The sequence below is a fragment of the Ascaphus truei genome, chromosome 3 (genome assembly GCF_040206685.1).
Source record: "Ascaphus truei isolate aAscTru1 chromosome 3, aAscTru1.hap1, whole genome shotgun sequence".
NCBI lineage: Eukaryota > Metazoa > Chordata > Amphibia > Anura > Ascaphidae > Ascaphus > Ascaphus truei.
In genome coordinates this window covers 61137761-61155225 of record NC_134485.1, presented here as the reverse complement: position 1 = coordinate 61155225, position 17465 = coordinate 61137761, and the positions used below count along the sequence as shown (strand labels likewise).

General features: G+C 39.1%; 2 protein-coding genes across 6 annotated transcripts in view; both read left to right on the top strand.

The window, feature by feature from the left end:
* The window catches only part of PIR (pirin), a 42098-nt gene extending 34048 nt beyond the window's left edge, over nucleotides 1-8050 (top strand). For 4 of the 5 annotated variants that reach the window (XM_075594114.1, XM_075594112.1, XM_075594113.1 and 1 more), the window contains 4 exons: nucleotides 2293-2337; nucleotides 2803-2885; nucleotides 4843-4909; nucleotides 7174-8050. In XM_075594114.1, coding sequence (XP_075450229.1) covers nucleotides 2293-2337; nucleotides 2803-2885; nucleotides 4843-4909; nucleotides 7174-7289 — 311 coding nt within the window. In that variant the 3' untranslated portion in view covers nucleotides 7290-8050. The remainder of the gene's footprint in view (nucleotides 1-2292; nucleotides 2338-2802; nucleotides 2886-4842; nucleotides 4910-7173) is intronic. The other variant, XM_075594115.1, reaches the window with a different exon arrangement.
* A 272-nt stretch (nucleotides 8051-8322) lies between these two features.
* VEGFD (vascular endothelial growth factor D) overlaps nucleotides 8323-17465 on the top strand; it is a 54450-nt gene continuing 45307 nt past the window's right edge. The window contains exon 1 of the mRNA XM_075594110.1: nucleotides 8323-8928. Coding sequence (XP_075450225.1) covers nucleotides 8842-8928 — 87 coding nt within the window. The 5' untranslated portion in view covers nucleotides 8323-8841. The remainder of the gene's footprint in view (nucleotides 8929-17465) is intronic.

The window sequence follows — 17465 nt, the reverse complement described above, 5'->3', positions numbered from 1 at the left end:
ATGTCATGCACTGACCTTGACCCCTTGCAGACGCACTTAGCAGAACACACTCCTACTGTCTCTGAACATTCTTAACATTTAGATTGTAAGCGCTTCGGGGCAGGGACTCCTTTTCCTATTGTTTTATGTCTGAAGCGCTTATTCCCATTATGTGAAGCGCTATATAAATAGACAGACCGACAGACGTACAATGCTAATAGTTTCATAATCACACTTTAGAGTTTCTTGTTCTCCTAGAACAAACAAAAATGTTGAAAGAACTCAAAAGGAGGTAAAGTGACTTGCTTGAGGTCATGAGGAGTTGGCAATGCTCCCAAGGTTAATTTTTACAGTTCCTGGGGTCAAAGTTCCACCACCCATCTTTCTACACAAAAGAACCCTTTTGTCTGCTTTTTCTAAAAACTTGTGACCCTCCCTTTCCATCACCATCCGACGGCTGTGTCCCCTGTCTGTTTTCTATTTTTATTTTTTCTGCTACAGTACTGGAAGATGCATTTTATTCTGTAGTTTTCAACTTTTTTTGGTTAAGGAACCCCAAGTCAAATTCTGAGGAACCCCTCAATCCTTTCTAATAGCAACTCTGTGATCAGATGAATTGTACTGTAAATTGTTCTTTATTTGATTCAATTTTCAAATGACCAGACAATTGCAGGGAACCCTTAGAGGTGCCTGGGGAACCCAAGTGTTCCTAGGAACCCTTGTTCAAAAACACTGTCATAGGGTAATAAAATGATTATTACTATATGTTCAGCACAAAAGCAGACAGATCATGTAAACCACAGGGCCTGTGCATACAATGTATTCATAAGAGCAGCAAACATGTAAAGCAGCAGTTCAAGCTGCTGTTTTTTTGTTGTTTTTTTTTTTTTAACCAAATTCCATTCAATATGTGCATCAATACAATTTGGCAAGCGATTTAGCTAAGTTGCTGATCGATACATTCTACTGTAATTAATCGGCAAAGATTCAGCTTGGGGGTTCACTAAATCCCTGTCAGTGCAGCAGACGAAAACCCAAGATGCAAAGTTCTGTGGGGAAGGTCATGTGACCAGGCAGTCACTAGATACAATTGGTTCACTGCTAGAGAGGGCAGGGTTCAAACAGGGGCGTGCCAGAGCCTGTTTCAGAAGAGGAAAGGGATGTGACTTTGTAAATGGTTGCTATAGAAACAAAAAATGCTTCTTACATTATAATACATTAAAATGTCTTAATTTTTTTTTTTTTTTTTTTAAATGCTACAGTACAAGTATTTTCTCATAGTACAGAACTGATTTATAAAAAAAAACACATATAGGATTTTGCTTGAACTGCAGCTTTGAAGGTAAGAGAGACAATTTTTGAAAAAGGGAATCTCTGTCATGACAATATTACAATGCAAGTACTATGATGGGGCTTATAAAGAGATTTTTAAAAAATGTACAGGATAAAAATGTGTTTTTCTGATTTTATGTGACAAAAAAACTTTTGATAATAGTTGAACTGTGTAGACTCGCTTTTCCATTTCAATGCTTTTGAAATGCTTCTTTAAAATGTGGGTTTAAGCCTCAAATTTGCTGGCTTACTACTCTGTCCCACATGTTTTGAAACTGTCCCCATCAGTATTCCCCAAGCGCCTTCTTTCCAAGCAAAAACTCAAACCATGTTAGATCTCTGACTTTCTTTCATATTGAGGATAACCTATTCCAATCAGGTTTGCATTTCTTTACGGTTTTATCCTCCTCCACCACTGTCTGAAAAATATTCAATAAATCACCATTCTTTCTGTAAATAAGTACTTTTTCACATTACCCCTGAGCCGCCCACCCTCCACTTTCAGACCATGACCTCATTCTAGCACTTCTCTTTGTCAGAGATAGGCTTTCTTCCTGTACCTTGTTGATAGCCCTGATGTATTTTGAAAGAATCTGTCATATTACCATTTCTATTGTACTTCCAAGCTGTACACAGGGTTGCCACCACTCTGGGTTTGACCCAGAGACTACTGGGTTTCGGCCACGTATATCCGGGCTACAGGTTTACCCGAAAAATCTCTGGGCATCGGCATCTCCACCCTGCAAATCCCGTCAACATGGCTCCGCAAGGTCAAATGGTGCCGCATTGCCATGACAATGAGATGCTAGGAGTAGCTCTATGATCCGTGGTGCTGGTGGGCTTTGCACATCACATAATAGGCGTTAAACTCGAGTAGTAGCAAAGGTTCTTCAACCTGCTGCAGTTAAGCTATAATTTCAATGTTTTACTATATATAAAATATCGGTTCACATTCATTGTTTGTTTATCTTTTTATTTCAGGGTGGACTGCTTTCATCTATACCTTGTCTGGTTTTACATATGTTGGTAAGTCTCTGTCACTTTTTTTTTTCCCCCTCATCTCCTAAGAGATGTAGTAATAGTAATGTCAAAACTTGAGCTTTTCCCTGCTATAGATTATGTTGGAATGTGGTATATAATAAGTAATGCCATCAACATTTGAAACATATGCTCCTGTTCCATATGCTTCCTCTTGCTTGAAACGGTTTTTGCCCCAGGCCATTTCATTTTCTACTTGCCAAAATAGGTGAAGGCGACTTCACAGCATATTGAGTAGGGGCCATTGCCTGGTTCTAGTTGTCTTGGGCCTTCCAGTTTTGTGTAAGACTTGAAGACATGCATTTGTTTTGCACCACTGACCAGCAATATTTTACCGTGTAATAATAAAGTGGCTTACAAAAAAATGTGATGACCTTTAACCCAATAATATTAAGGTTGGTTGACATTTGGAATTGTAAGTGTTTTTAACATATAATGCGGAACTCTTCAAAGGACCGCCAGATGCCCAACAAAAGATCGAGGCTCATCACACAGCAGTACTAGATGATGGTGACTGTGCCCACTTTGAGAACAAGGTACTGTAGTATTGTAAAGGATGTATGTTTTCCTTCCTCCCACATTTCTAACCTTCTTTCTTAATTGTTCTCTCTCGTGTCATTTCTCTGGGATGGTTTTGTTGCTGTTTTTAATTTAAGGCAGATTTGCCTTAATTTTAAAATATAGCCTCAAATGTTAAACAAATTACTTTCACCCTAGTGGTGCTACAGGGTCGAAATAGGGTTGGTCTACTCCAGTCCTCGAGCTACCAACAGGTTAGATTTTCAGGATATTCCTGCTTCAGCACAGGTGGCTGAGTCTTCGACTGCACCACCTATGCTGAAGCAGGGATATCCTGAAAACATGACCTGTTGGTAGCTCTTGAGGACTGAGTTTGACCACCCCTGGTCTAAAGTAACATGATATTGCTATCCTTTTATTTTCACTCAACTGTCACCTTTTTAACATTTGTTTCCATATTTAAATAAAGATACATATCAGTGAGACTATTAACGTCTATGCCATTTACCTGGGGCCATACAATATTTGGCACGCTACTTTACATAATAAAATAGTTTCCGGGTTTATTTATTTAGTTTTGACTTTTTTTTTTATTGTAATTGAAAAGCCTTATCTGTCACAATCTTTGGTTGACTCTTGGCATTGCATAATCTATGTTAGTCTTAATTTATGACATCGGAAGCCTGTCTGAAACATATTACTTCCTATCATTGTACTGATCTGCTTGGTCTGCCTTTTTTGCCCCTCTCTTACATTTGAAACATTGCTATTTCCTTTGAAGTTTTTGCGTTGTGCTCGAAACATTGTCCTGTCTTTTTCCTCGCTGCTTTATATACACGGAAGAAGTCCTTGTTTTTTTCCACTGTCTTGTGAAGAATATAATACTTGGTAATCTGTGTCCCTTTACTTATTCATGTTATAGCTTTTAGATCAACTACCAAATACTGGTTTTCTTTGATACCGAATTACATTTCTTCACAATACGGCTATAAATTAACCTCTTCACTCCTAAAGTCAACTCCATGTTTTGAATTGCTTCCACAGTGAGTGGCTTAAGACTATGCAGGCAATATGTGTGTCTTGGGGGAAAAACGAATATCTTTTGGTTGAGTTGCCTTGCAAACTAATCAGTAATTGAGACAGTATGGGGGAGAGAAAAAAATCTGGTTCTAATCAATCACTTCTAACACGGTAGTGTATTAACTTCTATGTTTCTTTAAAAGACTGCCAGATTTTATTGTGTCTGGAATGTTAAGATGTTGGCCTGGACCTGGCATTTATTTATAAGCTTCAGCGACTTCTAAATACCTTAAAGGAGCAGTCTCCTTATGGTAACTATTCCCATAATTACCTTCAGCAATTTCAAGGTCCCATCTCCTCTCTGTCACTCTAGCAATGCATTTTGAATACTGTACCTTCTACTGATACTCTGCCTGATTGCTGGTGGGATAATGAAAACCTTACCAGTCTGGATTAGCACTATTTAACCATAAATTAAAAGAACATGGTGACTATGGAGTTTAATGGCAATGATTTATCATTTTTAGAATGGGTGTATTTTGAAATTGCACTGCCAGGATATGCAGGTCTGTGCTGTACATTGCATTTGCCAGGTACAAATAATTATTATCCCTACGAGCTCCCAGTCAAAGTGTTGGTACCCAAAGCACAGAAAACGAGGATAAATGCACTAGCCCAGGAAGTTGCTAGTACTGGTTCGCAAATGGAGTTCTTCAGCTTATACTACTTTTAGTCATAGCTCAATGCTTCACACAGATTTTGTTTTGTGTTGTATCTCCCTCATGGCTGGTAACAAGTAAGTGGAAATGCTATGTTGATGGACTGTACAATTATTTCATTTTATAAAACTCATTAGGGAGTATGTAACTTAATGCGCATCATTTCTATCCACTCCCTAAACTAACGGAAGTTTTGTATTTTTATGATGTTTACTATTTACTGCTCTTAACATAGGATGCAGAATTGAGCCACTTTGTCTTGATTGCTGGGGAGCCTCTAAAAGAACCAGTTGTACAACATGGTAAGAAATGCCTCTTTTTGTATGTCCTTTTTTTCTTATTATTCTTCTCTCTAGTCTCGTAATGCCAAATTAGCAGGAATGGAGGCTAGAGTAGGGCAGAAACTGAGCAGGACCAACACATTGTATCCATTAAAAACAGTTCATATAATCAAATTAATATATTTAATTCAAGCATGTTAATTTGTTAAAGCATAAACACAATATCAATTTTCATAAAAGGGGAGGGTTAAGGAAAGAAACACTGACCGCTACTTTGCGCCGTAGCACTTTGTCAAATCTATTGATGTTATAGAAAGCTCCCTCCACACTGCAGGTAGAGCAAATACTTGTGTGATCTGAGCTGACCTCGGAAGTGAGGCTTTCTACAGATAAAATAAGGCACATTGAATGTCATCAAGCATGGACACATTGGGCCTTATTTACTAAGCATTGCTCCTTCACAAGACACCTTTTTGGTACTAGACCTTACTGGTTATTTATTTGAATGGGTCTTCCATAGTTGAAAGCTATCCTACGGCATAGCACTGCCTCATAAATATGTCCCTTTAAATGTCATTAAAGTAGATATTTTTGTATGTAAATATTTAATAATCAAACACATTCTATAAACCAAATACTGTACATCAATTTTCTACTAGTAACTAATAGAAGAACAATGCAACTTTTTTTTTAAAATGATGTTCTTGCAGCTAACTGGAAAATAATCAGTGATTAAACACAAATGGGAATCTGATACAGACATTAATTAGGAGTAGACAAGTTTAGAAATATTAATTATTGAGTTCTGTTTCCATGCTTTGTTACTGTTAAATTGGAAAGTTTTGCAGGGGATTACAGCGCTGTTGTATCTCTAGTTGAGCCTCTGCATGTGGTTCTTGTAGTGGAAAAATGAATAAATATAACCTGTAATTCAATTATTTCCCCCCATTGTCTCATACTTTTTCTTGGTTCCAGAGAACAGTTGGTTTCATTTTTTTCCTTCAAAATGAAACATTGCCAATATCTTTTCTTGTTCTTGCTCCCTGCTAAAGATTAAAGTTGGTAAGATGTAGTTAAATGACACAGGTCACAATCTTTGCATTAACTGAAGCATGTCCCATTTAGATGTGATCATTGGCACATTGTGTATTATCTAGGGCACAAGGTTAACAGCAGTCTGCGCAGCTGTCTGACATGTTGATATGTTTAAAGTCTCTGAGGATCACGTGAAGGTTTCTGTAAATGTCGTTACAAATACCTTAAAACAAAAGGGTAGAACTTATCTCTCTCTGTAACACGTATTCCACACAAACGATTGCTTGTGTTCTAAGGAAATTGTTCATTCACATTACAACAAAGTAAATTATAACACCAAGAACTCTTGCCATATAAAGATTTTAGTTATTTATAAAATGTTTTACCAGGAAGGAATACATTGAGTTACCTCTCGTTTTGAAGTATGTCCTGGGCATAGAGTTATGATGACAAATACATGGTTACAAATACATAGTTACATTAAATGATCAGGGCTATACATTATATACAAGACATTGCAAGCACAGTTAAAGATAATATATATTATAGATGCAATCCTTCATACCATTATAAAACACATTTTTTTTTTACGTGTTTCAATTCTGCCAGCAGTGACTTTTGGACAGTACTTCTCTTTGTACTGTAGTAGTCTGCTCATGTGTTTTTGTTATTTCGCTGTAACGTAAAGAACAAACCTATGAGGTTTAAAAAATAAAACTGTACACACTAATTTTATAAATTATTAACCCTAATTTTGATCCCCAAAAGTGTATCGCAACCTACAATGAATCTACATTGCTCTGGGATAAATATGGCTATTAGAAAGCTGAACTACAAATAATTGGCTGCAAAATGTTAAACTACAGATGTAGACAACATTATTGCACCCACTGGCGCACTGTAGTGGGATATACACAACGCATTAGCGGGAGAAGCAGTCATTACTTTAAAACAGCCGGATGTGAGAAAGGGGCAGGGCTACTGTATATCACCCCCGGGAGCGCGCCAGCGGGTGTAGCAACAGTGAAGTTAACTATTCTTACTCTACTCTATTGCTATGTCTATATGTTACACTACTACTGTGCCCATTCTATTAGACATGCTTACATACTGTAACAATTCTAGAGAATATGAATTCCATTCAGATTGTGTTTGCCTGTGTTTCAAAGAAAGTTCACGTTGCTATGAAAATACTTGTAATATTTCATACATAGGGCAGTTAACCTTGGCGTTTTTTTTTTATTTCGAAGGTCCCTTTGTAATGAACACAAAAGAGGAAATTTCCCAAACTATTGAGGATTACAATTATGCAAAAAATGGATTTGAAGGAGCTAAAACATGGAAGTCAAAGATTGGAAACAAATGAATATACAAGCAATCACAGCGGCATGCTCACCATTCGCCAGTTTACCTCTGTGTTGTATTACTGCTTCAATGTGCAAGTGTGTAACTAATATATATACATTATCCTCTAATGCTAGAGCTGACTGGTTGTCTGGCAATGAAGGGGCTGGTGCTTTTAAAGGATTGCCGTTGTTAGCATTTACTGAATGAATAGCTGAATACTGTGTGTGTGTGTGTGTGTGTGTGTGTGTGTGTGTGTGTATGTGTATATATATATATATATATATATATACACACACACACACACACACACACACACACACACACACACACACACACACACACACACACACCTTAAATATAAGACCATGTGAACATAGTAGTGTATCTCAGAATATCAGATGTCTATATATGGCTCAGTGGTAGTGCTTTTCCAGTACATCACAATACATCAAGGACTCAGGCCAATTCTATATTTGTCTGGTGCAGAATTTATTTTTACATTTAGCAATAACTAAAGCATATACTCACACTGTTTATTTTACTGCATTTTGTTTTAGTTTGAAATTGATATTCTGAAAACAAAAATGTGTATACAAATACTTAAAACAAACCGCTTTATACTACAAGAGTACTAAAGCACAACAAATGATGACGACCTTCAATAAAAACATGTTCACTCCGATATTGTAACCTCTACTTTTACACCGTTTTACTTTTTCTATACGTTTTTGTTTTCTATTCTGATCTCGTGCCTAATAAAACTATTAAAACAAAAAAAAACTTGACAACATGTTCATCATTTTATAAAGGTCCAATATAATGTACTGCTGTGTGCATTGTGTATGTTTACGAACATCGTTGAATACAAGAGATTTATGTATGGTAATCCTTTTATATAGAGCTGTTCACTTGGGAGTCTTATGTTCCAGGTATCCTGCTTTGATATAATGAAAATCAGCAGTACTTCATTTAGTTGAATACTGCGAGGCTATTGGTTGTTGTGATTTGCAAACAACCAGAATGGGAGAGGAGCCAACGTGTGTCTGCCTTTTCTGCCAAGGTCTGTATCAGATTTAAGACACATGCTTTCTTGAGGGTTGTGAAGAAACTTTGAATACAGAGTTGGATTACAGCATTTCCCTGCTAAAAATATTGATTTCTCTCTTGCATCACAGAAAAATGCTGTAGCATTTAATGTACATTGTTTTAAAATTGGCGGAGAGGATTTTTGCAAGTTGACGAAGCATTTGGAATATATCTTAACTACATACAGTATTTCATTTATTTTTTTAAATTATTTGATTATGACCTGCACCTACAGCAGATATTTTTACATTGTGCTGCAAAAGGAAGGAAACCAACAAATATCTACATAGAGCATCAACAAGCGGTGTGTGTGTTTTACTACTGTGTTCTATTTCTGAGCACCAATTTTCTTTTCCTACATGTACTTTGGTGGCTTTCAGCAACCTGCTTTTTACATGCCTTTTTATATCGCCATGTACATTAAAATAGGCATTTGGAGCCGTACCTTATTCATTGCATAATTGCTGGAGTTAATATAGGTCAATATGATCAGACCGTGGGCGATTGCAAATCTTTTTGTGTTCCTTTTGCATCTTCTTGAAGGATTTGATTATGATTATGGAAACATAAAGGTAAGTACATGTGCTCTTTTGTAATGACACTCGCTTTAAACTTTAAAGAATGAAGTGCTGTAATGCATATGCAAAGAAGTTGGGAGTTGGTCATTTTAAGTAGTAGTGTATGGTACAAGTTAATTAGAACTTTGCATTCTATAGTGCTTTCAATCTTTTAAGGGAATTTATCTGCAAAACGGCACAAAATGCAACTATCCTTGTTGCCTTTTAATAAGCCTAATTTGTTCCCTTCATTTTTGCTGTTTCACAGATGAGATGGCTTATAAAAAAAATTGTATGGGTCTATTACTTAAGGGAAGGAATGGATTTGCTGTCTCAATCAAATGCAGATTAAATGTCTATGCATAAAATGTAAAAATACTTACAATTGTTTAATAAAAACAGTGCTTATTACTTTTAAGAGGGGTCTGTCTTTAATCAGCAGGGAAATTGCACAACGTGCTCGTTTTTATTTCATAGTACTTTTATTTGTATAGCATGCCACAGTTGTCCCAATGCATGTACAGTATATAGAAAACATTAGAGCGTATAGTGAATTTCTGTTGACACTGGAGAATTGGAGGTGAATCTACAATCTATCTAGATTCACCTACCCATCTGACTGTGACAGAGCAAGCTTTTACTTTTCATACAGTCAGTGATGGTTATGCTGTGTAAAATGTTTTAACCTGTTCAGTGCCCTATTAACATACCTTGTATATCAAGGAGAAATGTTTCCTTTTCGGGGGTGGGGGAGGCAACTGAACAGGCAGACAACTCCAATGGAGCGGTCCGCCCAACTGAAACTGATATCATGTGATCGCTGCTGAAGCAATCACATGACTACTCTCAGTGTCACCTACGACTTTTGCAAAGTGTCAAATCCTTAATCCGGTGGTTCTGAAATCTCTCCTGACGAACTGGACCATGTTTTGGGGGAAAGACACGGGTTCATATGCAAATGAGGTGCAATCTCCTACAGTAGATGCAAGTGCATTGGTTATTGTAACACAATGATTGGTCCCTTTGATCAGGTTTAAGAACCATTATCTTAGTCCAACAAATAATTTTGAAATAGTTATTAACAATGCTTATTGTCTTTGAAATTTGATAAAGCAAGTAATTAACTTTGATTACTTTTTTCACTGTTAGTTTATCAACCCAAGTATCCTCTAGATGTAGTTTTGAGACTTGATGTGAAATGTTAGATTTTAGTACCCAGTACATCTTCATACCATCTGGGATAGTAGCCATTCCAGGCGTGCATCTACAGTAGGGTGACCAGACGTCCCGGTTTTGCCGGGACAGTCCCATATTTTCTGGGCTGTCCCGGTTGCCGGTCCGTCCCGGAAATTTCCCGTTTTTTGCCCCTGGTCCCATGCGCGGGGGTGGCGGCGTGAGGAGGATGCAGCAACCGGTGGCTATTTTTTTCAATGGAAGAATGCTGGGGGGCGGGGCTTTATAGTAGAAGGGGGGGGATTGGTTGGAGGTCAGAGAATGCCGGGGCGGGGCTTTGTACCGGGGGCGGATGTAGTGAGCTGAGCTGCTTCTCAGAGCGTGTGTGTCTCCTGTCTGTCTCTGTGTGTATGTCGTGTGTGTGTGTGTGTGTGTGTGTGTGTGTGTGTGTGTGTGTGTGTGTGTGTGTCCTGTCTGTTGTCTGTCTGTGTCCATAGGAGGAGGAGGGGAAGGTGTGAGGAGGGGAGGGGAAGGTATTAGGAGATGAGGAGGGATGGGGGAGATATTATTATGAGGACGGGGAGATACAGTATGAGGAGGGGAGGGGGAGATATTAGGAGATGAGGGGAGGAGGAGGGATGGGGGAGATATGAGGTGGGGAGGGGGAGATATGAGGAGGGGTTGGGAGATATGAGGAGGGGAGTTGTGAGGGAGAGATATGAGAAGGGGGAGATATGAGGAGTGGAAGGGTGGTATGAGGAGGGATGGGGGAGATATTAGGAAAGGTGAGGGGAGGGGCTGTGTGTGTGTGTGTGTGTGTGTGTGTGTGTGTGTGTGTGTGTGTGTGTGTGTGTGTGTGTGTGTGTGTGTGTGTGTGTGTGTGTGTGTGTGTGTATTGGGGAGGGAGGTTGAGTGTGGGGAGGGGAGAAAAATACATGTGGGGGTGTAAGAGAGGGGGGGGAAGGAAAGGGTGACTGTGGAGTGTGAGGTGGGATGAGAGTGAGGAGGTGTGTGAGAAGGGGGGATCTCGCAAGGCGTGGGTAGGGGGCCCCGGTGGAAACGTTGGTCCTGGGCCCCGGGAAAGCCTGGGTGTCTGCGGCCCTGCATGGCAGTGATGTCACTGACTGCCACGAGGACAGCAAGAGACCCTATTTTGCAAAGTGTAATATACATACAAGGTCAGGAATGTCACATTTTTAAAATGTCTTAATTTTAATTAATGCCTACATTTTTTTTATTTAATTTATGTCAATTATTTATTTAATTTTAATTTGTTAATTATTTTAATTTTAATCACACATACACACATACACGGTGAGGGAGCAGAGAGGGCAAGAAAGGGGGGGCAGGGGAGGAGACGAGAGAAAATAAATACATTTTTTAAGTAGTAATCACCCACCCGGAACTGGGCATTCTTGGCCAATAATGCCCTGGCTGTAAGAGTTGAAGGGCCCAAGCAAAGCCCCCTCCTCTATACACACAGACACACACTTCAGCCCCCACCTCTATACATACACACACACACACACACACACACACACACTCTCTCTGCAGAGCCCATCTCTGTATACAGAAACTAAGGGGGCATTATTGGTGGCATTATCCCTAGTAAGTATCCCTGGAAGCAGGGAGTCCCTGGAGCAGAAATAACGCAGTTGTGGAGATCCCATGTTTACCATACATGTAAAAAATAAAGGGGGTAGGACAACAACAAAAAAAACCAGCATTATAAAATGATTGACGAAGTAATATGTATAGTTAAATCTTGTATAGGTGTTAATGGCCAGTTAACTTGAATGTATATTTGTGTTGTTAATTGTGTTATCCAGCTTCCTCCTATTTGTGTTCTGTTTCTGATTCCCTTACCTTTCATATTCTCATTGCGGTCATCATCATCTTTTACTCTAAGAACATAATCCCATTCAAATCAATGTTTTTTTTTCTCTTTGATACATATAGAACAGGGGTGCGCAAACTTCTTAAGCTGCACCCCCCTACCCGGGAGCTGCAGCATTTGCGGCCCCCTCTCCCAATGACTCTGTGTCAAATGACGTCGGGGTCGTGACATCACGTGACCCCGCCACGTCATTTGACGCACGTTGCCATGGCGACGCATGACGTCACATGACCCGCGCCGCATCACCGAAGACCCGCAGAGAGCAGGTAAGTGAGTTACAGAGGCCTCAGGCCTCCCCCGGCATTTAATTTAAATGCTGTGGGGAAGAACGCGGGGCTTCTAACTGCCCGCGCTCCCCCTACAAATTCTCCTGCCCCTCCTTGGGGGGCGCGCCCCCCAGTTTGCACACTGCTGATATAGAACATTTATTTAGCCCCAGAATTGCTCCAACTTGCCCTTGATACATTTGCCTCCTTGTCTATTCCTTTCTCTCTTGAAACTCCATCCTGTACATTAAGATCATCACTGCTAATTTTTTGCAGCCCTCACTTTTTTTTTTTCCTCACATGGGTTTGGTCAGTCTAGACCAGGAGTGGCCAACTCTCGTCCTCAAGGACTCCCAACAAGTCCGGTTTTAAGGATATTCCTACTTCAGCACAGGTGGCATCAGCCACTTATTGAGCCACCTGTGCTGACATAGGGATATCCTTAAACCCTGGCCTGCTGGTGGCCCTTGAGGACTGAAGTTGGCCACTCCTGGTCTAGACTTTTAACCAATGAGGAGGAAATGTTAAAGTTACTTTTTAAACCTTTGTGCAGTTTACTGTAAAACTTGAAACTGCAGAATATGTTGAACACCTTTTTAGACACCTCAAACTCTCTGTGAACCACGGTTGATACCTGAATCCCTTTGCTAAAATGCTAAACCATTAAACTGGTACCCTCAAAATGTCATCAGAATCCATCAATGCGTTTGGCCTGTGGATATAGAACACAAACAAAAAAGGCAACAAAAACACCCAAAGCATCCGCAAAGTCTAGTTGATCGCTTGCTCTGGCTCATCTAACATAGGAGCTGCCCGTATTGCTATTTGATGTGAGGAGGGGTAGGATATTTTTAATTATGCTTTCACTACTGCTAATTTAGTGCTCTATTTTTAAAACTCTTATGGATATAGGTCAAATGGAAACTACCTATTGAAATGAGCAGTGCCAGTCCCACATCCTCTGCATTTATAAACAATGGTAACAAAACTTCAAATAGAGTCTGAAAACACATTTATTGAATTTACTGGTTACTTGAATCCTCGTCCCTCAAAATGTAACTTTACCAAAATTCTAATTAACGCTGTTGGAGACGGTATACGAGTTAATCTATTTACGTATGCTTGTTTGTGAGAGTTCTTAAGTGATATTGTAGTGTACAGAGCTTTTGATCCATCATACTGTAGATTTCAAACCCGTGAGGTTTCTAAAGTTCTATACACTATAAGTTAGCTCATGAAGAACTAAAAGGTATCATAAACTACAGCAAATCTACATATCTCCACAACCAATACGGCTACTAGAACTATGAGCTACGTACATTTTAGCAGGAGTAACATTAATAGTAGGCTGACATTTGTATGCACAATTTGTTGATGATTGTCCGATTATCTATCAGTTCTACTTCAGAACCAGTCAATTACTTAAAGAATTATCGAAATATACACTAGGGAAACTTATGGGGGGCAAATTACGCTCATCTGCCACCAGTGACTACATACGTGACCTATCCTGTTTCTGTATGTATCTGAAGATTCTAATTGTGGCCGTCGGGTGCAACTTGGTGACCCCATGATCTTAAATTTCATTTTTTTATTTGCTACACATCCGTCAGTTTTCAATGCTAATATCTCGGTATAATACAGATGTACTGTAGCAGGCTTCACTGTTCTCTGATAAGTCAACATACCCAGGAACGGTCTAGGAGATTTGGTCATGGACATTTCACTGCGACCAAATGGCTGCCGGCGCTTTGCCGCGACTCATCTTAGCGGCGGCAGCTTCCGGCGGCAGGTTAAGTGCCTTACCCCCCCAAAAAACCACTGCCCTTACCGTAAAATCCTTAAATTCACCCAGTACCCTAACCAGTAATAAAACATACCTTTAGAAGTGCCCGATGGCGGAGGTTCCAGCAGCGAATCGGCTGTGGCAGATGTTACGACGGTGGCGAAACAGCGGTGGCCATTTTGTCATGGAAAAATGGCCAGCGACCAAATGTCCCATTTCGCCCGGCCACACCCCCGAGAAACTCTTATGATATTCAGAGGATGTAATGGTAATTCTGTAGGATACTGCAGTGTGCGCTGGCATGCCTCAAGAAAGGGAATAGTTAAGTCCACAATATCGGTAGTTTCACTTCAAGGTTCTAGTTCAGATAATGGTAAAAACAATATTATTTGACAAGATTGCTGCTTTTACCAGGTTAGTGGAGCTTTTATGCAGTTGAATTCTGTGTATGATGACCCGCCAGCCATTGTATCATGATACTATTCCCCCCGGAGAGGACTGCGTCACCCTACCTTCAGCGATTAAGCATCTCGAGAATCAGGGTGTCAAGATAACATAACCAGCATTAAAATAACCAATATATTCAATCTGAGCAACACATCTTAGCACAATGTGTCCTGTACTACAGCTGGTCTGCAAGTAACATTCCGTTTTTCTCCTGGTGATTAATAATACATTTACGGTTGATGATTTTGCAACATTCATTACTATTACAAGAAAATGTTTTCTAAATGAAAACCATAAGAACGCATTGTATTGGATTTTAATGTTTCTGCATTAGTGACAAGAACTAAACAAGCCTTTATGTAAAAAGAAAATTTAGGATGGATAGTTTATTAATGTAAAAATGCAGTGGACATATATAGTAATTCAAATGTAATAATTTATCAGCTAAGGTTATCAGCATTTTGGTCTAAGTTTTGGGCTTCATAAGATGGGCTATATGGACTCAGAGATAGTGATCTTTTATGCAGAAATTGACACTTGATGTTGTGTGTTACATGCACTTTCTGTACTATAATAAGTATTACTTGTTGTTCGCTCCCATCTGACCAGTCTTTTACCAGTAGGTTCTCACTTAATTGCTTGTGCCAACTAACCATCAAATGACTAACAATCTTATGTCTTCAAAGTAGCTTACACTCTCCGTAAAAACCTGGCCCTTGATTTTCAAAACCTAGGCTATATGTACACTAAAGAAGCTATTCAAACTGACATTTTAAATAAAATAATAGATACTGTATGTTCTCGGTTTCCTTACAAGTCGGAAACTTGTGATACTATTTATGGCAGAGAGAGTATCTGGGAAGGTCCATTGAGAGTCTTTACGAAGCCTTGTTTTGTAATCCTTCGAAAACAGTTGATTGTAGCACATCGGGCACAAGTTCTGCTGCAAAACTTGGCCAAAACTGAAGCAAAACAATGCATACCAGACTTAAAGCACAGATTCCTATTGGTTTTAAATGTGTCATATTCTTTGGCACACTTGCATTGCTCCTGTGTTGTCCGAGAGCTGCAGCCTGAAATTAAGAACATCTTCCTGTTATGAACATCTTTGATGTCCCACCCATGGACGCCACACATTATATCAAATCACATGCATCACATGACACACATGACATCAATATGTAAGCAATGCTTTTTGTTGTTTGTTTTTAATGTGGATTCTTGGTTTTGAACGGATACATTTGGCTTGGATGTTTTGCAGCTGACCTTTTTTTTGTGTTTTACGGGTCAGAACTGTGGACAGCATGTGACATTTAGAATTGTGTTCTCTTAGTGATGATTTATGCAATCACATGTATTTTGTTTCCACACAAAATAATTGCAAATTATAATAGTGTTGTGTGGCTCTGATGGGGAAGTATGTATTAATCACACCTGTAGTGTTTGGTCATGCAATTGTAAATCACATTTTTATCTCTGTAGTTGTAACTGTGCTGCTTGGTTTCTAAGTAGAAGAGTTGATTGATCCTTATTTGAAAACGTACACGTCTGTTTTCAATTGCTATAGACCAGTGGTCTCCAAACTTTTCAGTACGAGGGACGCATTGTATATGCCACACACTTTCGCAGGCCAAAGAAAAAATCTTTTTATAATTTTTATATATTTTATAATATTAATTAATATGTTTTATTTGGATCTTTTTGGGGTAATCAGCATGACATGATTCAGAATAAAAGAGAAATGTGACAATTACAAAGAAATTATGCCGTGCTTACACTGGGAAATGATATATAATGAGAAAAAATATATATATATTTCAAGTTGCTGCGTGCCGGATAAAATCTTGTGGGGGGCCTGATGTGGCCCCCGGGGCTGTAGTTTGGAGAACCCTGCTATAGAGCAATTAAAGTGCAATTTGCTTTAAAAGACGCATGAAACCTATTTTTAACCACAATGTACCAGGCAGAGAGTCAGAAAAGGCAGGCATTTTTTTATAGTGTCCCGTTACCCTGCTATTGCACATTAAATCCAACAACAAGGCTAAATAACTAGTTACAAGACATGGAAACATTCTACGATGGTTTTCTTTTCTTTTCTCAGTACTATTAAGGTATGACAGAAAGTATACCGTAACAATCATCTTATTATAAATTCTCATTTTGTTTGGGTTTCATTTTTGCATTTATTGAAAGGCACATTTTCAATGGAATGGGGAATGGTATTTCTGTAAATATCTATATCAACCACTCTGTCTTTCCATAGAGTGGCAATGGTTACAGTGCTATTAAAATGTAGTAACATAGGTAGCTTTATGCTATACAGGCATACCCCACATTAACGTACGCAATGGGACAGGAGCATGTATGTAAAGCGAAAATGTACTTAAAGTGAAGCACAACCTTTTTCCCACTTATCGATGCATGTACTGTACTGCAATCATCATATACGGACATAACTGATGTATATAATGCATTTGTAACAGGCTCTATAGTATCCCCGCTTGCGCACAGCTTCGGTATAGGTAGGGAGCCGGTATTGCTTTTCAGGACGTGCTGACAGGCGCTTGCGTGAGCTGCCATTTGCCTATTGGGCGATTTGTCTTTACTCGCGAGTGTACTTAAAGTGACTGTCCTTAAACCGGGGTATGCCTGTAGTGTGCACTTAAATCCTTCTGGTATTATCCTTTACCACTTTGTACCCTCAGAGATTACTTATTTTTCTTGGCGATGCTCTATATATGGCAGAGGGTCTGTATTCCTGTATGCTGACATATACATAAGTGTTCTTCTTCTGAACACGATTTATATGACTTTATATAGCGCCAAAAGTGTACTCAGCGCTTCACAAAGAATACAGTACAGGGAATTATACTACAATAAGTGCAGCAAAATCCGACAATAGGAAAGGAAATGCGAAGAGAGAGAGGTGGATCCGGAGCGACAACACACAGCCCAATGACATCAGGTTCCAGGTTTGAACATC